General features: G+C 40.1%; 1 protein-coding gene across 5 annotated transcripts in view; it reads left to right on the forward strand.

The window, feature by feature from the left end:
- The window catches only part of SPTBN1 (spectrin beta, non-erythrocytic 1), a 316,708-nt gene that overhangs the window by 239,483 nt on the left and 51,471 nt on the right, over positions 1 to 25,754 (forward strand). For all 5 annotated transcript variants that reach the window (XM_069071716.1, XM_069071713.1, XM_069071715.1 and 2 more), the window contains 13 exons: positions 1,848 to 1,939; positions 4,393 to 4,473; positions 4,920 to 5,035; positions 10,612 to 10,724; positions 12,024 to 12,211; positions 13,592 to 13,709; positions 15,309 to 15,467; positions 16,436 to 16,738; positions 19,798 to 19,951; positions 20,653 to 21,523; positions 21,620 to 21,757; positions 22,641 to 23,397; positions 25,026 to 25,228. In XM_069071716.1, the coding sequence (XP_068927817.1) occupies positions 1,848 to 1,939; positions 4,393 to 4,473; positions 4,920 to 5,035; positions 10,612 to 10,724; positions 12,024 to 12,211; positions 13,592 to 13,709; positions 15,309 to 15,467; positions 16,436 to 16,738; positions 19,798 to 19,951; positions 20,653 to 21,523; positions 21,620 to 21,757; positions 22,641 to 23,397; positions 25,026 to 25,228 (3,293 nt within the window). The remainder of the gene's footprint in view (positions 1 to 1,847; positions 1,940 to 4,392; positions 4,474 to 4,919; positions 5,036 to 10,611; positions 10,725 to 12,023; positions 12,212 to 13,591; positions 13,710 to 15,308; positions 15,468 to 16,435; positions 16,739 to 19,797; positions 19,952 to 20,652; positions 21,524 to 21,619; positions 21,758 to 22,640; positions 23,398 to 25,025; positions 25,229 to 25,754) is intronic.

Below are 25,754 nucleotides of genomic sequence, written 5' to 3' on the forward strand. Positions count from 1 at the left end.
CCCCCCCCCATTTTCATATAAAGAATCCTCAGAAATGTTTAGTGATGGCTTTAATGAAGTTGGGACTGCGTAGGAGATGGGGGATGACAGAAACCAGGGCTACTTGGATGACTAAGAATCATAAAATTTTATGGTTGGAAGTGACCTTAGCATGTTCTTCAGCAACCTGAGGAGATCTGAGATTCAGAGACGTAGTAATGTGTTCATAGTTATACCTGCAGGCAGTGGTTAGAGTAGTTGACTTGGAATCAGGAAGACGTGTATTGTAATTCTGTTTAAGACACTTTCTAAGCTATGTGACCATGAACAAATCACTTGCCCTCCATTAGCCTCAGTTTACTCATCTGCAAAATGAGAATGATAGCACCTGCATCATAGGATTGTTTCAGAAATCAAACTGAGTTAATACATGTAAAGCACTTTACAAACCTTAAAGTGCTATATACAAATGTAATTGTTATTTATTACAGGTCTCCTGACTGCCAAGTAAATAGTCTTTCTGTTACCTCTTGGTGTCTCTTGATTGCTTAAGAAATGAGAAGATGGCTCAACACTTAGTGATTTGTTGGTCCTTTTATAGTTAATGTTCAAGTGCCCACTCTGTCCGGAACACTGTGCCAGGCACTAGGCAAGATAAACCTTCTGCCTTCACAGAGTTTCTAGGCCAACAGGAATGAACAAAGCATTTCTTAAGCTCTTATTATATGCAAAAGACTGTACGAAGCTTTGGGGATGCAGATAGAAAAAGTAAGACAGCCCCTGCTTTTGAGGAGCTCAGAATCCGATGAGGAAGACAACATATAGGTTTCAGCTGAAAGACATATGGACAGGCCCCATGATGCTTAGGGGCAGCAAAGCAGATGGTGATGCCTCTTCTTTAATGTCATGCTCACTGATAAAAACATAGCCGTATCTGATGTTGAACCGTTTGACAGTGCCAGAGATTTTGTTCCTGGAGAAAAGAGCTTTATCTTCTGCATCTTCAGTAGCTATGTGCATAGCCCCGCAGGAATAGGTCCCAAGTTTTAACTCCATAGGAGCTGCTTCCTAGGATTATGAATACAGGCACTGGGCTGGAAGCATTGACATTCTCACAATATTCCTATGATAGAAGACTTCTGATATATACCTACCACTTTAAATGAGGGCCGCAAACAAAGTACATGTGTGAACTCCTAGAAGAACAAATCATTACTGATGTGGAAGAAGTTAGGAGGTGTCATTTGGGTTGGACTTTTTAAAGGGTAGGTAGGTAGAAAGTCAGCTGGTGGATGATGGGGGAGTGCAAAGCAATAGAACATATTTATTAAATAATACATATGGTATTCTGTCTAGTTGGTAGCTTTTCTGTAAGAATTGTATTCTCATGAAAAGTGTCACTTTATTATAAAAAGCTGAGCTTCCCGTTTCTCCAGAGTCTGTAAGACCTGTTGTGAGGAGGGGGGGGGGGTATGGGTTGTTTCCTTCTATGCACATTAACTCACCAGTTCTCATAGTGACATAGTCCCTGTGACTGGTGTCTCCCACAGAAGAATCAAGATGAATGTATCATCTTGGGGAGAAAATGGTACATCCTGGGAATGGAGGAAAACTTGTGTTCATCTAAATCCCTGTCTTTGGCTCTGTCTACTAATGAATTATAAAGTAAAATTCCGGTCTGCTTTCCTAACTTCAGAAGCCTGCTCCTAAAGAAAGCAGTTTTGTGCTTCAATTTAGACAACCCATCCATCTCCTGCTGTGCTCTGAGTATTAGTTGTGTACATTTCCAAGAAATACATTTGTTCTTACTGACTCATGCATTTCATCAGTGACCCATTAATCCCACTAATATTCTTTGTGATTCTTAGATTCAAGATATCAGTGTGGAAACTGAAGACAACAAAGAGAAAAAATCTGCCAAAGATGCGTTGCTGTTGTGGTGCCAGATGAAAACAGCTGGGTGAGTGTGAATGGAGAGATTCTGGGGAAATGTCTCTTTCCAGGCTTGGAGTTTTTTTTCAAATCATTTGTAGCATACCAGTGTGTGTCTTCTCAACTGACTTCCACCATGAAGAGGAGCAGAGAGAAAGAAAGAAGCAGTTGTTAGCCTGTAACCCAACTGATGTCATAATCAGCTTTCATTAATTGAAGGAATACAGCATGCTTAAATTTTAGGTCAGAAAACTATATATTCTGTCTCTGTTCATTAAAATTGGTAAGCTATCATTGGTGATAAACCTTTTTTAATGGGGTTTATTCTCTCCAGATGTTTTTAGGACCAGTAATAATGAGTTGTAAATATAGACATGGCTTTAATTTAGCCAATTAGCACACAGGTATTTATTGACTACCTCTGGTGCTTTAGACCAGTAAGGAGTTTATAATCCAATAAGGGTGACAAACCTATAATCAAGTATAAATATAGAATTACAGTCATTATAAATAATTAGTATTGAATAAACTCTTGGCTAGATTACAGAAAAGTTTCCAATGTATGAAAGGATTTCATGGAGGTAGGTTCTCTACAGAGGTTTGTTTAACCATCAAAAAAATCAGCATTAATCCAGCCTTCAGGATGAAAAAACAATGTGCCAACAATGACAAGGGAAACTTGGCTACTTTGTATTAAAAGGAAATGTGAGCATTTGGGTCTCAGTGACCTCACTGTCCAAACATCTTCACTGGGATACAATGGAGACCAGTAACCCTGCAGACTCTGGGCTACACTTAATTAAACAAATATTTGTTAAGTATCTCTTATGTGGAACCACTGTGTGAAGATGCTTGTGGTTACAAAGATAGTTTTGGGAGACTGCTCTCAAGGAACTTCTGATCTAATTGGGAGGAACACAGTATAGAAAATAGCATTTGGTGCAGAGGAATGGGAAATGAACCCAGGAGAGCATCACTTTTAGCTAGCTAGCATGGAGGAAAGAAGGCTTCCTGGAAGAAATTAGCACCTGAACTCAGTCTTGAAGAAAAGGAGGGCCTTTAATAGCTAGAGACTAGGGTAATCCTTTCCAGACATTTAGATAAATCAATCAGTAAACATTTATTGAGTACCTACTATGTACCAGCTCTATGCTTAGCACTGAGGATAAAAAGAAGCAAATGACAATCAGTCCCTTTCCTCAAGGATCTTAAAATCAAATAGATTCAAGAGGGAAGAATAAAAATGGGGGATGGAGGATGGGGGGGGTGCTGAGGAGGTCTTTTTGGCTAAAACATAGAAAAAGAGGAATAGTAAGAGATAAGACTTTGAAAGTGGATTGGAGCCAAACCCTAGAAGGATTGAATGTCAGAGTTAGGGGGTTATAATTTATAGCAAGGTCCCAATTAGTAGGAATAATGAATCTCATAAAGTATTCATTTGGTTATTGATTCCACCCTAATGGAAATAGGCAGTGTAAATTTGCTTCAGAAAGATCCATTATTCCTACTAATCAGGACCTAGATTCTTTTTGTAGGTAAAATGGGACCCCTGAAATGTTGAGGAGTGAGGAGTGAAGAGATTAGAGTAATTCATTGAGAAGATTATTTGTGTGGGAGAGTATGAAGGAGAAATTTTGAAAGAGAACAAGCTTAATGATAGAATGGATAGTTAGAGAGCATAGTAATAATTCAGGCAAGAAAAAAATGCTGATCTGAATGAATTTAAGTAGTTAGAGTAGGAATGGAGAAGATTATGGATGTGGGAAGTATATTAGATGGATAATATTCACAGGACTTAGCAACTAGTTGGATGTGGATGGCACTCTCATTTTTTCCTGTTCTGTGTATGTCAGTTTGGAATTCCACCCTCCTCCCTTCATTTATTCCCTCCTTCCGAAGTAAAATCCTAGATCCCAGCCTAAGTGGGGTTCAGTGTATCAGGAAAGTATGATTTAAAGGAACGATTAGATTTTTAAAAAATAAAGGTAGGATTAAAAGTTCAAACATAGCCATTTAACTCAGTGTTAGATTGAATTACAGACTGAACAAGCCAGGTAGCCCAGAGAGCTTTCTGCCTTGTTTGAATTGCAGTTCCAAGAGATCCTTGAAATATTGGCTCTGATTTGAATTTTTTTTTACATTCATAGAATGGTTTTTACTGCATTTAAAACAATTCTGTAAAACGGGGAGAAAATTTGTAACTCAAAATCTGGCGGAAACGAATGATGTAAATCAGCAGTTAATAAAGCATTTAAATAAAAAAAAAAAAAGAAAGAAAACTGCCCTTGACCCTTTATCTATCTGGGACTCAAAAGATCTTTTTGAGAAGGTATTTGAATAGCCTAAGACACTACTGAAATAAAGGATTTATCGCCCATCCTAAAAAAACCAAAACAAAATAAAACAAAAACAATTCTGTTATGTAAGAAGCACCTTTTGTTTAGCTATTCTTTTCCCTTTCTTTTGGATTGGCTTTTGCAGGTACCCCAATGTCAACATTCACAACTTTACCACTAGCTGGCGAGATGGCATGGCTTTCAATGCACTTATACACAAACACCGGTAAGTCCTTAGAAAATATATTGAAGGTTTTATGTGTAATGTTGTCATCCCTTTGTGGCAGAGTGGCGTGATTTTTGACTTTCAAATCCATTGGATTTATAGTTTAACTGTAGAGGAAATTCTCATATCCCATGTGGGAATACAGTACCCATCCTCTTCCTTTTAGCTTAGAGAGTACCAAGTGCTAGTCTTTGCATGAATACATTTGGAAATTTGTACTCAAGACCACAGACTGATATTGTTGGATGAGTTCATAGTTTTTTAGTATTTCCCTCAATTTCAAAATGGCCTGGAGAATTTTAGCACAACAACATCGGGGGGGGGGGGGGCACAGTGGTGGCTTATTTAGTTTTTCCTTGACTCTGCTTTATGCTTCTGACCAATCTGTTTTCAGACTGTAAATTGCATTTTTTTTTTTAATGGGGCCTTTTTCTTTGTCTACCCAGGCCTGACCTGATTGATTTTGACAAACTGAAGAAATCCAATGCACACTACAATCTTCAGAATGCTTTTAACCTGGCAGAACAGCATCTGGGTCTCACCAAGCTCCTGGATCCAGAGGGTAAGGATTCTGTCATTCATCAAATACTTACTGGAGTCTATTCTGCTGTGTCAAATACCATTTGGTACCAGGCATCATATAAAGATAAAAAATGACAGTCCCTCCCTTCAAGCAGTTATATATTGGCCTAGTAAGAGAGTAGAGACATATGCACAGACCATTCTAATACAAATAGTATGCAGTTCTATACCTACTGAATAGATGAAATGCTGAAGAGAAGGAATGAAGTGTCATGGAATCTAAAGGAGTGACTTCCAAATAGATGTCACTCAAAAGACTTCCTGGGAAAAGGTAGCATTTGAGCTGGTTGTTGAAGGGGGTAGAGGAGGTAGGATTATCACAGATGAAAATTTAGGCAGGAATTTAGTAGATTCCATGTATTTGGAATAATTTGTACAAAGGGGCACATATAGGGAAGTAGAAGTTGTTTAAGAAAATTTACTTTAGGGGCAGCTAGGTGGTGCAGTGAATAAAGCGCCGGCCCTGGAGTCAGGAAGATCTGAGTTCAGATCCAGCTTCAGACACTTAACACTTACTAGACCTGTGACCTTGGGCAAGTTACTTAACCCCAATTGCCCTGCTCTCCCCTCTCCAAAAAAAAAAGAAAAAGAAAAAGAAAATTCACTTTAGTTGGAGTGTCATGAATAAGGCAAAATGGGAGAGAATGTTGGAAAAATAAGTTGGTACCAGACTGTAGGAAGGCCTTGAAAGTCAACTTTAGAACTTTGACCTTTATTTGATAGACTTTTTGAAGATTTACAAATAAACTAATGGTGTGAGTGGTGATTTAGGAAGACTTATTGGTTGTGTGTGTAAAATAGATCAAGAAGGTAGGAAGGAGCAATGAGATAGACTGGAGGTAAGGAGAATAAATAGTGGAATAAGTGGAAAGAAAAAGATTCCAGTAAGTATTATTGCTGTGGGTCAACTTGAGGTAATAAGAGTATGAAATATCAAGTTGTCAGTGAATCACTGCTACCCTAGACCTCAGCTGGCTCCTAAAGCTTTGGGTGGTGGTCCTCCCCAATTCATACTGCTTTAGTAAACGCACTAAGTTAAGAGGCATTTTTTGCTGATGGATATACCAACTGCTTTAATGTTGGCATATATGCACATTACAGTGACAAGTGTTAAGAATTGTGGCATAGTGGAAAGAGGATTGATTTTGGAGTCAGACCTGGCTCTGACACTTCCTAGTTGTGACCTTAGACACAGGTCATTCATCATCTCCAGATCTCAGTATGCTCATTGGCAAAATAGGAATGGGTGTTGGAAGTTGGACTAAAATAATCTCTAAGGTGTCTTCCAGTTTTAAAATTCTGATCTAGAATTCATTCCCTTCTCTCCACTTTGTAAAATGCCTGACTCAGGTCAGCTGCCGCCTCCTGCGTGAGACCTTTCTTAATTCCTCCCCTTCCCCCAGTGTAGCAGCAAGCACCCCAGCATTCGTAGGGTGGCTGCCAACACAGGTTCTTAGATCTGCTTTTCTAAAGGAAAGCAACTCAAAATGGGTTAACAAGCTTACTTACTCAAACATATATTGTTTACCTAGTTCAGGGGAAAAAGGTTAGCACCCTGAACTTCAGAGTATACAGACAGAAGTTACAAGACAGAGAAACAGATCAAGCAGACAGGCTTCCAAACTGTCCAACCATTACATCCATACCAAATCACAGTTACCAGAGAGGGAAGCATCAACATCTGGGTTTTCAAAGCAGGGGGGCTCTGAACGGCTGCCCAGAGTCTCATCTGGTCAAATCACACAACACTTCTCAAATTGAGCCCCAAAGCAAAGCCTCACATCAGGGATTATATAGCCTTCTCCTGGGTCAGAGAATGTAATCACCCTCTCCACCCACTGCCCAATCATACAGCATCAAGGTGTGGGCATTCCTGAAAACCAAGCCTCCTGCCACAGGCTCCATGTGACCACATTCAGCCTGTTAGGGGGCAAAGTATATTTTCAAATCAAGGAAGGTTCTCAGAGTCTCTTAAGCCTATCAAAGGGCCTAGGGGCAGGGAAGATCTTTAAATTTGCATTTCTGTTACACCCAGTTATCAGCACTCTGTTTTTTGTATGTATTTTGCATTATTTACTGGTGCACATGCTCTATGTTCCATAAACCCTTTGAGATCAGACAGTTTTGTTTATGTCTTTGTTTCTCCAACATCTAGCTTAGCCCTTTTCACACATAGCAGTTGCTTAATAAATGTTTGTTGAATCAAATCTTATGGAAGAAAGGATAACATTTACAACTTTAATGTCTCCTCCCTACAATGACCTGCTCTTCCTTCTATTGCCCATCTTTTGTCCTTAGGACTCTTTTCTTCATTAGGCCCAATATATGCTCCTGGTATTTCTCATGATAATATATAATGTCCAGTGTCTACTATAACCCAAACTGAGGGAAGGGGAACATGTTTTCTGAGTAATAGTATTCTAGAACTGACCTCAAAGAAAGATCTCTGCTTTGTGGCCCTTAGAGCTGTAGAATGTTTATTTTGCAAATTTATGCCAGGGAAGGGAGATCTGAACTGACCCCTGTAGTGTGTTCTCCTATGTTGTATTTCCTGCTAACATCAGGCTTCATTTTAGTACAGCCTGTAATAAGAACTTTTTTCCAAATTAAAAACCACATTAGAATAGATGATTTGTTTGTGGTATTAGAACTTCCTAAGTGTGCGACGTACAGCTGGAGATGAAAGTAGGATTGAAGGGTGGGGGAGGAGAGAGGGACAGAAAAAAGAGAAGGGAAAAAAAGTTTGAAGTTCTTAAAACTTTAGAACAGGAAGTTTAGCTACCCGAGGGCAGGTAGAGGTCATGAGACTGCCAAGCAAGTTTCTTGCTATTTTCCAATACATCAAATTCCCTGATATATTCAGTACAGGAAACTGAGATAAAATTATCTCTGAACTAACCCATTAAACAATTCTCCAACATAAATACAAACTAAAATTCCATGGGTGGTAGTAAATTTCTTAACCCCCTTGGAACAAGAGAAAATTGCTTCCTATTTTTAACTATTTGCACTTTGGTATTAATTTTTTTCTATCATAATGCCAAAGTATTTTATCTTTAATTTATATTTAAATAATTAATCTTTGCTATAGCTCCTTGCATGAGGAGTAGGAGCAACATATTATGAATAGAAGATGGGGCTGAGAGTCTGGAAACCTGGATTCTAGGTTTGTTTCTTCCAGGTCAACTCATTACTTGCCATACTCTGGGCCTCTGCTTCCCCATCTGTAAAATGAGAATATGGGGTCAAATCAGAGGTATCAGACGTATGACCCACAGCACTCCTGAGTGCAACTTAAACCAGGTTTAAATACAATTGGGAGATATTTTACAGTTTAATTAAAAATGCAACAAAATGTAGATAATGTCACATTTTAAAACTAAGTCAAAATGAAGCCTACAGGGATCCTTAAGTACAGGTTAGTGGCTCCTATTTCTATTTGAGCTTGCCACCACTGGGATAGATGATCCTGTAGTTCTGTAAGGTATACATTATCATATTGAAGTTACATTGTCAGGGTCATACAACAAGTTTGTGAATGAAATAAAAAGCCAACTTACAGGAATAATTTTGGAGCTGCTGCTCTGATGCTGTAATGGAGAGCAGTGTGGCATAATACAGACTGGCCTCAGCCCCCAAAAGACCTTGTTGCTTTGTAACCTTGGGTAAGTCACTTAAAATCTCACTGCTCTAGGCAATTCTAGAGACTATGCTTTGCAGAAAAGGTATCCACTAGCATTAATAGAGTGAATTTGCTTTGCCTGTGAAATCAAAGATCTACTTTAGCTTTAAAACTCAAAAGTCAAAGCAGTCTTTACAGATAAGTTGCTGCCTTTGAAGACACCAGCAGGGTATTATCATAGGTTATAAAGCCCATTCTTCACCTGTATTGAAACTGTGTAAACTCCTTGAGCATAGGGGTTATTTTCTTTCTTCCTTCCTTCCTTCCTTCCTTCCTTCCTTCCTTCCTTCCTTCCTTCCTTCCTTCCTTCCTTCCTTCCTTCCTTCCTCCCTCCCTCCCTCCCTCCCTCCCTCCCTTCCTCCCTTCCTCCCTTCCTCCCTTCCTCCCTTACAAGACGCCTATTCATTGAATGGGCTTTTACCTCACTCTGATACCTTAAAAGGCCCAGAGTCTCCCATTGCATCCTGAGTCATCGTCAGTCATTCTGATGAATATCTGGTCACTGGATCCAGATGGCTCTGGTGAGTCTGGTAACCTTGCCCAGCCCTCCCTCACTCAAATCAAAGTCAACTGTAAGTCATGTCATCATTTCCCTGATGCCATGGTCCTCTTCGAAAACACAGGACAAACACAAGGGATTATTTAGAATTTTTTTTTTTTCTTTGTATCCCAGTACCTAGCAGAGTGCCTTAAACATAGCAGGCAGTGTGTAAATGTCACTCAGATTTAGCCAAATTCCATTTTCAAAATTGGTGTTTTTCTGACCCTCCCAAAGTTATCCTCTCTTCTTATCTGTAAGACCCATCAATGGTAACATGATCTAATGGGGAACACATCAGAGTGGGAGTCAATAAGTTTGGGATCCAGTTCTGACTAATGTGGTCCATGAGCAAATCTCTTAATCCCTGTGTGACTTAGTTTTCTGCAAAATGAGGAAATTACTTCTTCCATCTGCATCACAGTGTTGTTGTGAGGAAGAAAATTAGGTATAGATCCAGTTAAGTAAACATTTATTAAGCACCTATTATGCACTAGGCATTGTGCTAAGCACTGGATTTTACCAATACAAATGTGTGTGGACATAAATTTCTAAAAAAAAGCCTTTCCCGACCTACCCCCTTCTTCACTACCACCTATTTTCTCCTTTTTCCTCTATTCTCATATTATTTTTCTTCATCTAATTGTACTGGATCCCTTTCCTGCATGTTGACCTTTGAGCATCGTGAAGACACGGTTCAAGTCTCCACTTAACTTCATATCTCTCTCATATTTTGCTTTAGGAGGCATTTGTTTTTGTTTCCTGTATTGTTTCATCTTTTCCCCTTTGAATCCACTAACTTCGGTCTTTACCATATGTCCTTTCATGGCTTTAAGCCTGTAAAATCCCCCTTGTTTTTGTTAGGTTATGGTAAGGACAACAAAAACTTGCTTAAATTACTTGCCTCACTTGTAAGACACAGTTCACAAAAAGTCTTTCCCTTTCTATGAATTCCACCAGCATTTAGGTCTGACTTCTTCTATGTTGTGTAATTTCACATTTGGCTTATATACTTTCTTTAATTCTTGGCTAGTTTTTTTTTTTAAATTACATTTTGTCTTTCCAACTAGATTATAGACCCCTCTATGGGATAAGACCCTATGTCATTTGTATGTGTGTATTCTCAATGACAAATAAATGTATCTTGGACATTTAAAGTGTGTATGACTGACTGAAAAGGTATTATACATTTATTATTCTTAATTAATAGTAGCCTGGAATGATGCCTTTGAACATACTTGACTGAGCTGTTGAATAAACTCAAATTCACTCGCTTGGTTTTGGGGTGACTAGAAGCATAAGAAACGTACTGAAATCAGTCCTCTCTTGGTCACAGATATCAGTGTTGATCATCCTGATGAGAAATCCATTATCACATACGTGGTGACATATTACCACTACTTTTCAAAGATGAAGGCCTTAGCTGTTGAAGGAAAACGCATTGGGAAGGTGAGTTCATTAAGATTTTACAAGTTGCAGTGAAATTATATCCATTACTAGACTGAGTACATGTTGTTCTTCCCAGCCAGTTGTGCTAATAAAAGGTTTTATGAAAAACAGCAAGGAAGGATAAAGGAAAGCATTGATGCTATAGGTCTTTGGGGACATAAATGGGGAGCATCATAGGCATGAATTACTCCCCTATTCCTACCAAAGGAGATATAGCACATTTAGGAATTGATTTAAGGTTCATGAAAGACAGCCATGTAATCAAGGGGCTTAACAATAGTTAGAGCCATCCAACTTAACAGAATATTATTCTTTTGGTTTTTTCTTTTTGGAGGGTAATTGGGGTTAAGTGACTTGCCCAAAGTCACACGGCTAGTAAGTGTGTCAAGCATCTGAGGCCAAATTTGAACTCAGGTCCTCCTGACTCTAGGGCCAGTGCTCTATTCACTGTACCACCTAGCCGCCCCCAGAATATTATTCTTTTTCTGACTTTTTATTTCCCTACTCAGAAAGTGCTATCTTCTGATTCCAATTGTGTTTTACTTTCTAATTTGACCATAATTTGCCTCTTTCTAATTTTTTTTATTTTTTGCTTATTTTTGGAGTAGGATAGGTAGGGCAATTGGACTTGCCCAAGGTCACACGACTATTTTTTGTGTTAAATGTCTGAGGCTGGATTTGAACTCAGGTCCTCCTGACTCCAGGGCTGGTGCTCTATTCACTGTTCCAACCAGCTGCCCTTATCTCCTCTCTCTAAAGAGGACCAAATGACATCATTATGAGCACAGGACTTGGAGGCGGAAAGACCTGAGTTTGAATCCTGCCTCAAACACTTGTGTGATTCTAGACAAGGCATTTAACCTCTCCTTGCCTCCCCATCCATAAAATGGGGGTTATAATATCACCTCCCTCATTGGGGTGTCATCAGGCTCACATAGCAAGTAAAGCACATTGCAAACTTTCAGAATTATTCACACTTGTAAACTTCTTAAAGCTTAGAAGGTACATGAGAAGCCACAGAGCACAGAACAAGACAAGTACCCTTTTTTTATCTGACCTACGTGTTTGGGGTTAGAAATTAAGAAGCACCCTGTAGCATCTTAAGGCCCTAGCCTATGATTCCAGATGTCAAAGAATAAATTGAGTCCATTGCTCATATATGATAGCTATAACCCTTTTAGCCCATAATGCCAGAAAGGCTAGGCTTGTAGCATAGGGTATATATATGGATCTATATTTAATGTCCTGATCACATAAAGATTATCTCATTTCTCATTTTTCTTGGTTCTTGTTTGTTAGGTGCTTGACAATGCCATTGAAACAGAGAAAATGATTGAGAAATATGAATCACTAGCCTCAGACCTCTTGGAGTGGATTGAACAAACCATCATCATCTTAAACAATCGAAAATTTGCCAACTCCCTTGTTGGAGTCCAACAGCAGCTACAGGCATTCAACACTTACCGCACTGTAGAGAAACCACCCAAGTAAGACATAAAGAGGAATGCTTGTGTTTCTGAGGTCCAGGCTATTGAAATGTTTTTACTACTTTCTGCATATATGGAGGGAAGAAAGAAGACTTTGAGACTGATTTTTCCCCATTTTTCTATTGTCTTTCTATGTCCCTTCCTGGGGCCTCATTTCTACTTTAACTGCCTTTTACCACCTATCTCATCCCTTCTCACCTGATTATATATCACACAAAGTTATTGTGAACCTTTCTTAGCCTTCACAATAGCTAAAAAGGTCTTAGTAAGTTATAGGACCCTCAGGAAGGACAAAGCATTTATGTTTAGCAAGAGTAATTCTGGAACCCAACAGCTTCCTCAGGTGATAGAAGAAACTATGCTCAGTATCTCGTCTTACCATAGTCATTCCTGGGCTTCAGCTTTCTGTCTTTGGGGTATGCTATGACCAGCTCTTCTCTAGTGTGCACAAGTCTTATACCTGGAGGTTTAGGAGAATGAAAGAGCCTCAGCAGGGCCTCAGAACCCTGTTTGGGGGCTTTATTGTTATATTTTCTTTGACAGCTTTTCATGGAGATTTGGAAGCATTTAAGACATGCGATCTTCTTTTGGGGTATGAGGCTCCAGGAGCCTGGGATGGATACTATATCTCTGCTATTATAGGGGTTATAGAGTTAATACTAATTGCTGTCGTTCAGTACTGAAGTCAGTCCGATTCGAGTTACAATTTCACCATCTTTTCTAATTGAAGCATGCTATTGGTACATGGAAACCCTATGGTGTAATGATATGCTTGACTGATAAAATCTCTAGATTGCTATGTTCCTAAAACCACTTGGTGCCCTCTCCCTTTCCCTCCTTCCCTCTTCTCCTCCCCCTTCTTTTTCCCTCCCCTCTCTCTCTCTCACACAAACAACAAAACAAACAACAAAAACACCAACTTAATTTTGAATTTTCTAGCTGGATCACAGCCCATTTCTGATTCTGAAAGCCCCTGAAAATAGACTAGCCAGTCATTTGAAATTCATCTTGATTAAAAGTATTCAGCCATTTTTTTCTGTGAAGTAAGCCTGTTTTCTAAGAATTGTCTTAAAACCTTGCTTGAAATAATATGAAAATGATACAATTCTGAGTGGATTTTCTCTGCCATTTTGAAGAAATCCAGTCCACCAGCCATTTAACAAAACTACTGTGTGCAAGGCCCCTGGCACTGGTGATCTAGTCCATACAAAGCCCAACAGCTGGCCTCCTGCGGCCTGTCCTATCCTCCCCTCCCCTCTTTCATTCTCTTCCTACCCTAATGACTTTTTCAAATAGTTCTTTCATGGGAAATGATGTGAAAGGAGTATGATAAATATGATAAAAAAATACTTCTGGTTGTATCTCTTTTGTGCTTATTAGGTTCACAGAGAAAGGAAATTTGGAAGTGCTGCTTTTCACCATCCAAAGTAAAATGAGGGCCAATAATCAAAAAGTATATATGCCTCGGGAGGGGAAGCTCATCTCAGATATTAACAAGGTAAAATTATACCCACCACTTTTCCTCATCTATTCCAAGTCTAAGTAGTAATGTTGTACATTTGTCCTGGATTATACATCTGGCAGGTATTATGGGGATATTAGCATATGCTTTTATTTGAAGGTGATACACTGAGGTGGCCATTTAATAAAAGTTTGTGTTTCAATTTACCATGTCTCTCTACCTTTAGATTACCTAATTTATACTCCTTGAGCAGTTAGATCAATTAATTCTTCTGTGGATTGTGATAAATCTTGGGCAAATGACTTGAGTGTCTCTAAGGATCTAGAAGGCGACTTTTCAATACTTATTACTTCATTTATCTGGTATTTCCCAAGCAGCTGTTTTTTAAAATCTCTAGCCTGCCTTCTGTCAGAACAAACAGTGAATTAATTACGCAACTTCCTTCGCTTGTGCACTGTTGTGTCTATAGTTAGATTATTTCACATTGGATGATATTTCCTATTGTAATTTGAAGAATCTAGAAATATAGGTGGTTAGAGATAAGCATTCTTTTTGAGTGGAATTCTATTATTTTTATTAAGAGGCCTATTTTATGGGAACATTTTTAATATGGCCAACCAGACTTATGAAAGAAAAGCATAGATATGAGAAGTCTCTTCAGAAATTTTTTTAACCATTAGTACAAGAAACCCCTTGTGAGGTGACTTCCTCAACCAGCACAGATAGAAATCTTTTTAACGTAGTGTTAGTGAGTTGCTTAGAACACTGAGACGGGGAAATGACTTGCCTAGGGACACACAGCCAGTATTTATCAGAGGCTAGAGTTTGAGCATACATCTTCCTGGTTCTTGAGTGTAGCTCTCTGTCTACAGTGCCATACTGCCTTTTTGAATTTTTTAAATTTAATTTTTTTACCTTTTTTTTTTTTTTTTGGAGGGCAGTTGGGGTTAAATAACTTGCCCAAGGTCACACGGCTAGTTTTGTGTGTGTGTGTGTGTGTGTGTGTGTGTGTGTGTGTGTTAAGTGTATGAGGCTGGATTTGAACTCAGGTCCTCCTGACTGCAGGACTGGTGCTCTATTCACTGTGCCACCTAGCCGCCCCTCTGCCTTTTTTTAAATGAGAGAAATCAGCAACTCTATATTTTGGGCAGTTTTTAAAACTTTTGTTTGGGGGCATGGGCAAGGATGAGAAGAATAGTTTGTGGTTTCTATATGACTATAGCTTCCCAGTATGGTATTTTTATTTCTTTTTTGAATGAAAATTTTTAAAGGTCTCAGTTTAGTTCTAATATTTTGAAACCTACATGGTCTATTTTATTATTACTACCATATAAGCATTTAGCTTCCAGTGAAACTGAGGAAGCGGGGGTTTGCAGAGAGTCAACACAACAGCACAAATTGTTGTCAAGTTTGGGGGTGGGGAGTTCCCCATTTCTAGGATTTTACTGGAAACATAAAAATCTCAGTTTCCTCTCCCATGGCATAAGGGGGTTAGACCAAGGGATCTCAAGGTCACATCTAGCTCTGTATTCTCTAATCTCTAATCTGTGTTGGCTGTAAGCCAAGGAGGTTTGCTTCATTAGACCATTTCAGGAAAGTGTTGTTGTGGTGGTTTTCTTTCTTCCAAATCCTTAGGCCTGGGAACGACTGGAAAAAGCCGAACATGAAAGAGAACTGGCGCTGCGGAATGAGCTCATAAGACAGGAGAAACTGGAACAACTTGCTCGTAGATTCGATCGCAAGGCAGCTATGAGGGAGACATGGCTGAGTGAGAATCAGCGTCTGGTGTCTCAGGTGGGGGCTCGAGTCCTGTTTGTGTGCATCAGGAAATGCACACTTTTATATGCTTTATACAAATAAGCCAGCAGTCTATGCTTAGACCGAGGGAAGGCGGGGAGAGTGGAGAGTAGGGAACAAGCATTTATTAAACACCTACCATGTACCAAACTCTGTGCTCAGCACTTTACAAATGTTATCTCATTTTATCCTGTCTGATGAAGGATCAGAATTCATCAGCATAGGCCTTATTTTCATGGATGCCAGGAGCAGACTAGCCCCATGAGGTCATCTTAGAGGATGTTTACCTCACTTAATTCAGTTTCTTTTCCATTTGATCTAAATTTTCATTTGTTTGGAAGCAGCACAGACATTCTTTGTTTAGAGTTACAGGGCATGTGTATACAACTCAACATTTGTAAATTAAGTACAAAAAAAAGATCCCTCTTTTCCACAGGCTCTTAAACCAGCTTACCCTTGTCCAGGGTAACTGCTTGTAGAGAAGCAAATTCAATAAATTCAGCAACCCTTTATTAAGCAATGCAGATGCTGGGGACATAAACAGAAAAATAAAATCCTGCCCTTAAGGAGTTTATATTCAGTGGACACCTGTTATCAATGCAAAAATAAAATAAATAGCATAGGGGCACCTTTGAATTAAATAAGAAGATTTGAAGGTAGAGATAAATAATAAGCAAGGTCAGGGAAGGCTTTGTAGAATGTTATTCAAGCCTGGCAGAAACCTACCTGACTTTTAGACTTGCTCAGCATAAATCATTACTGGCCTTAGATGTATAGATTAATGTTTCCAAAACCTTGACAAATTAGTGGCATTTGTGATTTGTCCTTTCCTTATACAAAGGCAAGATGGAGAAGGGGTAATTTGGGGAAAAGGTTACATGAATTCCAGGACATGGCTGGAATCATATGGGGAGGGACCCTAGGAAATGAGCTTCTTTTCCCAAAACTCTCATGTTCTTTTGTAGGACAACTTTGGATTTGACCTTCCAGCTGTGGAAGCTGCCACTAAAAAACATGAGGCTATTGAGACAGACATTGCTGCCTATGAGGAACGTGTCCAAGCTGTGGTAGCTGTGGCCAAAGAGCTAGAAGCCGAGAATTACCATGACATCAAGCGCATCACGGCAAGGAAGGACAATGTCATCCGCTTATGGGAGTACCTTCTGGAGCTGCTGAGGGCGCGAAGGCAGCGTCTGGAGATGAACTTGGGACTTCAGAAGATATTCCAGGAAATGCTTTACATTATGGATTGGATGGATGAAATGAAAGTAAGACTTCCTGCATTTATAAATAGTCTATAAAAGCCAATTAGAGTTTGCTTCTGGGAAAACTAGAGACTCATCCGTGGATTGTGTAATATAATTGTATATCCTTACCTTACCCTTGAACCACTGCTTTCTCTATTTGCATTCGTGTGAATGAGAGAAAACATAAAGAAACAATGAAAGGACATGTAGTTTGCAAATGATCTCCCATAAGAAGTGAATAAAGTGGGGAATGAAAAGATTCAAGTATGTATGTAGGTTGTGGTATGTATAACTGGAGTTTTGGCCATACCATTGGTATTCCATAAGTAATCCAAAGAGACATTTTTCAGAAAGCCTTCCAAGTTTAGCTGCTGGTCTGTTTTCTAGATCTATCTTCAGTAAAATAAATGATCTTAAGAGTAGGTTATTACAGATGTTTGGGATTATCTCCTTGGAAGAAATGATGATTTATACACTTCTTACCTTTCTCTCCAAACAATAGCCCTGTACCCATTACTGTTTATGTGGTATAGGTCTTTAGAACATTATGCATATCTGGGCAGAATTCCTAGTCAAAGGAAGTTAGCCTCATAGATAGGTGAAGGATGTTTTAAAGAACTTGGTCCTGGCTTCAGGGTCATGATGTCCTTTTTGCCAAGGTCTCTCTCAACAGACTTTAGAGGCCATGTTATTAATTATTTAATAATAATAATTATAAAGACCTATCCCCAATAGGGTGAAGTGTTGTTTAATTTCCCATTGTTCTAGATTTTATATATTCTCAAGTTAGTTATGGCATATCTTACTGGATACTCATAAGGTATAAATGTGAGCATTGGTGTAAGGTTTAGCTGAGTGAAAATTTCAGGATAATGCCCTGGAAATTTAGTTTCAGTTTGGTTGGTTTCATTTCAATCAGTTTACCAAATGTTTATTGAATATCTGCTACATTCAAAGTCTCCTGTTACAAAATCAATCTTGATTTTTCAGCAATTTTGCCAATAGGGCATATGTATATAGAGAGAGAGTTCTGCCAAAAGTCAATGATTTCCACATATAGAGTTGGCAATGAATGATATTTGTTGACCAAGAACCAATGTTGTTAAGTTTAGAGAAGCTTGTTGCCATAAAGATGGCCATTAACTGATAAATATTACCCATGGCCATTTGTCCGTTGAAGCATGAGTGGGTTGCAATCATCATTGCTAAAGGGAATAGCCATACTGATAAAATCACAGGTCATCAAAATAAGTAATATATAAGACACTGTTTTTGGCATTGGCTTATTGAAGAACCAGAGAATGAACATAGAAGAGCCATCTGCCTTCAACCATGAATTTTAAAAGTTGACAAACACCTATTGAGTATAATATCCAAAACAGACATTTTGATCGTGGTATGACATGTCATTTAATACCTATCTCTCTAGTGCAAAGATTCATTTTACAAATGACAAGTACATATTTGTCTTCGGGTTACTAGAAATATTTGAAAGGACAGATCCATAAGCCCTTAACAAAGGGGAGCATCCATTTAAGACTGCTGAGACTTGTTAAATACAGAGATGAGTATCCCAAGTCTCCAACAAATCATTTTGCTATTTCGTTTCCTTTTGCCTTTTTATTCGAAGCTAAGATAACTCTTGTTTGGGATGGGGTGTTTTTGTATTTTGCTTTTTGAGATTTAGTTTACATTTTGGGATTTTTAAAACTTGCTTTCTCAGAGTAGCTTTTCCATTTTTTAAAAATCAGTGGCTACCATGCATCTTTTAGTGTTAATTTGATTTATTCCCAAAGTGGATTGTCTTTGGTTTATCCTCTCATTAGCACCTCCTTTATTTTTTCATTCTGATTTTCATTGGTGGCTAAGCCTGGAAGAATAGAAAATTCCACTCCTCCAGGAGTAGGTTTTGGGGTGGGGGCAGGAGAGGGTGGGATTCAGTTCAACAAATATTGATTGTTAAGGGCTTTCTATGTACAAAGTACTGTGTTCAGCATTGGGGACATAAAGACAAGAATAAAACGACTCATATCCTAAAGAAAATTTGCTTTTTTCTGGACAAATATAAGATAAACTCAAATAAGCATAATACAAGGTAATTTGAGGAAAGACTCAGTTACAGTGGCAATAGAAATAAGTCTGTAAAAGTTGTTTGGAACCAAATTGTGGAAGACCTGAATTCACTTTTCCTGGATGATGAGTTTATATTTTATTCTAGAGGCCCTGGAGAGCCCCTGAAGGTTTGTGAATGAGAACAGCATTGTTAGGTCTTTACCCTAGAAAGGTTTTTTGGGCAACTTTTTGGAGGATGGATTGTAGAGAGGAGAGACTGAAAGCAAGGAGACCAATTAGGCTGTTACAGTCATCTTAAAAGAGAGATGTTGTAGGCAGAGAAGCCACAAAATGATAGTTTGTGGGTGGGAGAAACAGAGGTAGGGAGGTAGGGAATGACTCCAAGGTTGTGAACTCAGGTGCCCATAAGGATGGTTCTTTCTTCCACAAAAATAGAGCAGTTTGGGATGAGGGTGGTTTTACAAGGAAAGCAAATGAATTCTCTTTTGCACAGGGTCATTTGAGTTATTAAATGCTGCAGAGATGTTGGAACCTGAAAAGAGAAGAAAGAGAAAGGGCCATCACATTTAGCAGTGGAAAGATTGCCAGTAGCCTCAGAGGAAGGAGTTTCAGTTGAGTGGTGGGGTTGGAAACCAGGATGCAAAGAATTGAGAAATGAGTGGGTTGGTTAGAGGAGAGCAGCTTTGCTCTTACTCTTCTTAGCTCATCCAGAGGTTGAGTAGGTGAGGATACTGAGCCTGGTGCTTTCATGTGAGCCCCTCTCTTTCAGTAAAGTGACCACTGTATCCACTCACCTCATCCTCAAATGCCTTGTGCATGCTGAGCGGGCAGACAGCACTGTTCAGGTCTTTCCCTTGGTCCTCTGAGGGTAGAATTTTCTCTTTCTCTCTCATCCAGCCTTCCTCTTCCCCCTGCTTCCTTCTCTTGACATAATTGAGTTGGCATTTGTTGTTGCTTTCTTAAACAAACATGTGACTTCATATCTTTTCACTGTCTTTCTTGCATAGGTGCTGCTCCTGTCTCAAGACTATGGCAAACATTTGTTAGGTGTGGAAGACTTGTTGCAAAAACATGCTTTGGTTGAAGCTGACATTGGTATCCAGGCAGAAAGGGTGAGAGGTGTGAATGCCTCAGCTCAGAAGTTTGCTACAGATGGTGAAGGTAAAGGAGGGCCCTTCACTATTAAAGATGTTGACCCCTTTAAGCCACCAAAATTGGAAGAAGAGAAACCTCACATTGATTTCTCTCTGAGGGGAGGGAAATGGAACTCTTAGGCTTTTGACACTATTAAGCTGTAGTGTAGTGCATGAATTTGGATCCTTACTGCTGTTCTTTGATGTGTGGGGAGGTGACATGCGGTCTGGAAAGAATAGTTTGAAATGCTTACCATCTATCTTGAATTCATGTGATGGAATAGGAAACAGGGGAATGCCTTCTTCCTCATCCCCCTTCCTCCCCCTTTCCTGCCAAATCTCCAAATCCAACTTGGTGTTAAATATATTTTCATGTTCAACAATGAAACTTCACTAAAGCTACACTTGGTTTGGCCATGTCTCCATGACCTTGTGTAGCTGCTAAGAAAACTGTTTATTTTTCCCATCTGGTATCATATCATACTGGGTCAGTATTCTTTGAGAAGATTTGTTGTATGGCATCTCTTAGAAACACAATTGACTCATGTGCCCTCTTAGTTCTTGAGTAAGAGGTTTTTTTTCTAACACTTTCACCTAATTCTAGTTAGCAAGGAGGTCATGTTAAGTCCTGCCAGCAACAAAGGTGTTGCCTCTTGCTTCCAAATGAGGAAGAAACCTAAGCTACATTTTCTGAACAAACCTTCACTTTTCTTCCCATATCTCAAACAGGTTACAAACCATGTGACCCACAAGTCATCCGAGATAGGGTAGCCCACATGGAGTTTTGTTACCAAGAGCTTTGCCAGTTGGCAGCTGAACGGCGAGCTCGCCTAGAGGAATCTCGCCGCCTGTGGAAGTTCTTCTGGGAAATGGCGGAAGAGGAAGGCTGGATAAGAGAGAAAGAGAAGATCCTATCCTCAGATGACTATGGGAAAGACCTGACTAGTGTGGTCCGCCTGCTCAGCAAGCACAAGGCATTTGAGGATGAGATGAGTGGACGCAGTGGCCACTTTGAGCAGGCCATTAAGGAAGGGGAAGACATGATCGCTGAAGAACACTTTGGTTCTGAGAAAATCCGAGAGAGAATCATTTACATCCGGGAGCAGTGGGCTAACCTGGAACAACTTTCAGCCATTCGGAAAAAGCACCTGGAGGAAGCCTCTCTGCTCCATCAATTCCAAGCAGATGCTGATGACATTGACGCCTGGATGTTGGACATTCTCAAGATTGTCTCCAGCAGTGATGTGGGCCACGATGAGTACTCAACACAGTCCTTGGTCAAGAAACATAAGGATGTAGCTGAAGAGATCGCTAACTACAGGCCGACCCTCGACACATTGCATGAGCAAGCCAATGCCCTGCCCCAGGAGCATGCCGAATCTCCTGATGTGCGAGGCAGGTTGTCTGGAATGGAAGAAAGATACAAGGAGGTGGCAGAGCTTACACGACTGAGGAAGCAGGCCCTCCAGGACACCCTGGCTCTGCACAAGATGCTCAGTGAGGCAGATGCCTGTGAGCTTTGGATAGATGAAAAGGAACAGTGGCTTAACAACATGCAGATTCCAGAGAAGCTAGAAGACCTGGAGGTTATCCAGCATAGGTAAGAGCAAGCTGGGGGTTGTGCCTGCACGTTCACCCCTCCCTCCCTTCTTAGTAACGGAGGAACTTTAATGCTGCCGAAAAATCTCTTTTTCAGATTTGAAAGCTTGGAGCCTGAAATGAACAACCAGGCATCACGGGTTGCAGTGGTGAACCAGATCGCACGGCAGCTGTTGCACAGTGGCCATCCACGTGAGAAGGCTATTAAGGCCCAGCAGGACAAACTCAACACAAGGTTTGTATGAGACCAGCGTGTGTCTTTCATGTTTGGAATGACCTCAGTACAGTGAGGAAAGATGGGTTCGAACATTTCATTTTCCTCTCAGGCATCATATTTTATTATTAATGGCATTGTCATTTGCATATATAGCTATATTAACTTTTCCTAATTTACTAGGAAGAATCATTTGGGGTAGGAATGTGAGGGGTAAGGTAACCCACATCCCATTCCAGCTTTCCCTTCCATTTCCTTTCTTTACCTCTCTCTCTGTCTCTTTCTCTCACCCTCTCATCTTCTCTCTCTCTTAGTCTCTTACCAGTACTCCATCCTGGGAATAAAGGTGTGGGAGGAGAATAGTTGGAATTTTCCCCCCATTCTCAGTTATCATCTCAGAAAAGATTTTTTTTAGATTTCAGGTCCATGATAATTCTTCTAAAGCTAGACTTTTATCCATGCCTTGCTTTCCTACTGAGTAATCACATTTGAGCAAAAATACAGAAAAGACCCAGTTCTAAGAGCCAGTGTCAACCTTTTAGGTTCATTAGCTGTCCTTCACACAAGAATTTAATGTGTCATGAACAAGGAATATCATGAACTCTATTAAAAGACAGGTGTTCTGTAGCTCTTGGGGCATTAACTCTTCACCAATGCTTTTCCTTTTGTAGCTAAGCCAGTTTATATGACATCCATCTCCATTCTGTTTCCATAATATCAACCATTACCATACTAAATGACCTCATTGTCTTGTAGAGGGCAAAAAAAGTCAGGAGAGCCAATAGTCAAGTTCAGTGGGTGTTTCTACATCACAGAGGGGCCCAGCTTTAACTTTGGCCTTTGGTTTTAGTATCCAAATATCAGCATTTCATATCATTTTAATTCCCTCCTCTTTCATTTATAGGTGGAGCCAGTTCCGAGAACTAGTAGACAGGAAGAAAGATGCCCTCCTTTCAGCCCTGAGTATCCAGAACTACCATCTTGAGTGCAATGAAACCAAATCCTGGATAAGGGAAAAGACCAAAGTTATTGAATCTACCCAGGACCTAGGCAACGACCTAGCAGGAGTCATGGCCCTACAGAGAAAGCTGACTGGCATGGAGCGAGACTTAGTTGCCATCGAGGCAAAGCTAAGTGACCTGCAGAAGGAGGCAGAGAAACTAGAGTCTGAGCATCCAGACCAGGCCCAAGCCATCTTGTCAAGACTGGCTGAGATCAGTGATGTATGGGAGGAGATGAAGACTACCCTGAAGAACCGAGAGGCCTCCTTGGGAGAAGCCAGCAAGCTGCAGCAGTTTCTTCGAGACTTGGATGATTTCCAGTCATGGCTGTCCAGGACCCAGACAGCAATCGCTTCAGAAGATATGCCAAACACACTCACGGAAGCCGAGAAGCTCCTCACACAGCATGAGAACATCAAGAATGAGATCGACAACTATGAGGAAGACTACCAGAAGATGAGGGACATGGGCGAGATGGTGACCCAAGGCCAGACCGATGCTCAGTACATGTTTCTTCGTCAGCGTCTGCAGGCTTTGGACACCGGATGGAACGAACTCCACAAAATGTGGGAGAACAGGCAAAACCTCCTCTCTCAGTCCCATGCATACCAGCTTTTCCTTAGGGATACAAAGCAAGCAGAAGCATTTCTCAATAACCAGGTAAATCTAGTGGCAAGCCTTTCTTTCCTATGACTTGTAGACCATAGTTGAACTCTCAAACTTTAGCTTGGTACCTTGGTTCCAAGTCCCTTTCAGTACACTAAGTTAAAGGTAGCTTTTACATATATCAAAGCGTGCTGCTCTAATATTTGTCTAGATATCTGTTACCACAGGGACCAGGACATCCAGAAAGTTGTTTGATCCTGGGCAAGATGCTTTAACCTCTCAATTTCCTCATCTGTAAAGTGGAGATAGTAGCATCTGCCTGCAAGGATATTTGTGAGGAACAGATGAGATACAAGTAAAGCATTCTGCAAACCTGAAAGCCCTATATAGATGTTAGCTGCTATAATAATTGTTACTGTATGTTCTCTGAGGTCCCTTCCAGGTCTAAATCTAGAATAATCTCATCAAGTATCTGGAATTTTGTCCTGCTTTTACAGAGTGCTGATGGATTTCAGGAAGAATCCCAAGTATGTTCTGTGTCCCATACACCAGAATAAGGGATCTTTTCCATGGAGAACCTGATATAGTAAAATTTGTATGGATTGGCTGGCTCCTGCCATCCTTGGCAAAATGGGGAGAGGGAGTTCCCAGAGCAACTCAGAGATCATGCAGCATCCTACTAAGGATGGGATCTTTTGGGGGAAGATGTTGCTGAATGTAGTTAAAAACGTCAGGGGACTTATTCTTTTCCCTTAGGAGATAATATGGCAGGAAGTCAGGCAGAGGAAGGTGCTTTTTTTTCTGTGGGAAAATTCTTTAACGATTAGAACTAGTGTAATCGACTGCCTCAGGAGATCATTTAATCATAGATCTAGATAGAGCTGGAAGGGACCTCAGAGACCATCTACTCTACGGCCTCAAAGCCACAGATTCCCCCTGATTTCTTGACCAGCACCCCCATTTTACTGTTGAAACCACCAGTGTCCAGAGAATTCAAGAGACTTAACCAAGGTCTTATAGGTAGAAGTCTAACCCATTCTTTCCATTATGACACACTTGTGACTTGGTCAGTGACATACATGAGAGGTAGGATTTGAACCCAGATCCTCTTATTCTGGAGCCTCTTTTCCAGTGTACCACAGTTAAAAGAGCATCCCCCTCCTTGAAGTTCTTAACAAGATTTGAATGGGTTGACTGATATGTTGGTCTAATCTACCCTTCCAACTCAGAATCTAGGCTATAACTTGTAGTGTCTGACACAGAGGGATGAAGATACATCTATAGGTACCATTACTCAAAGCCTCCATTACCTTTTTCAATCAGCACACCCATTATAGATAGGAATCAATCAATAAATGTTTATTAGATACCTACTGTGCTAAGGCCTGGGGGTTACAAAAGACAGTCTGCCTCAAGGAGCTTACAATCTAATGATAACACTTAATTGCTGATGAAAATAAATAAATTAGTGTCACTTTGGTTTTATTTACTAATTAAATAAATTGCTTTTCAAGTGTTAGGAATCAATAGTGGCACAGAATTTTGTACACAGAATTTTGACAAGTATGAGAGGTATGAGCCCATGTCTGACAAAGGATAGGAATTATTTTTGTGTGCAAAATGCATTGAATACAGTTTCTTGTTATTGTTCTTGTCTTGGTTATTTTTTTTTTTTAATAAAGGAGTATGTTTTGGCCCACACTGAAATGCCCACCACCTTGGAGGCTGCAGAAGCAGCAATTAAAAAGCAAGAAGATTTCATGACCACAATGGATGCCAATGAGGAAAAGATCAATGCGGTTGTAGAGACAGGTCGGAGACTGGTCAGTGACGGCAACATCAATTCAGACAAGATCCAGGAGAAGGTGGACTCGATCGATGATAGGTACAGCTTTCTTGGAATCTCACACTTTCAGGTCTTGACCTTTTTGCTAAATAGGCATAGATCTGGATTTGCCTGCTTGGTATTACTTGCAGGCACTTGGGAATATCTCATTGAAGTTTCATGGTAAATCAGTAACAATGATCATTTAGCAACCTAGGATTTTCAGAACAAGGCCATTATAAAGAGTAATAGAAAATGAAGAGCTTCAGAAACAAAACTTAGCTGATCTTTAATCAAATGTTGTAAGAGCCAGCATGCTGAATTGCAATCAGGTAAGAGTCCATGACCCTGGGACAATTAGTATTCAAGGCATTCATACAATGGGAAGGGAGCCTGAGAACCAGGTTTGACTGAGGTCCCACTGCTGTGAAGTTTCCCCAGCAAGGCCCACCTTTACTCTCCCCTCTTTTCTCCCCTTCTTCTTCCCCCCTCTCCTTCCCTCTCTCCATGGGATGCTCCCTCTAAAGCACAAGGGAAGGTTGATCTGCTTGTCCTGCCCCCTTGGCAAAGCCAGCATTTCCCAAGG

This window comes from Petaurus breviceps, unplaced genomic scaffold (genome assembly GCF_028583685.1).
Source record: "Petaurus breviceps papuanus isolate PSGF00001 unplaced genomic scaffold, PetGlider_PUasm1.0 90842, whole genome shotgun sequence".
NCBI classification, from domain to species: domain Eukaryota; kingdom Metazoa; phylum Chordata; class Mammalia; order Diprotodontia; family Petauridae; genus Petaurus; species Petaurus breviceps.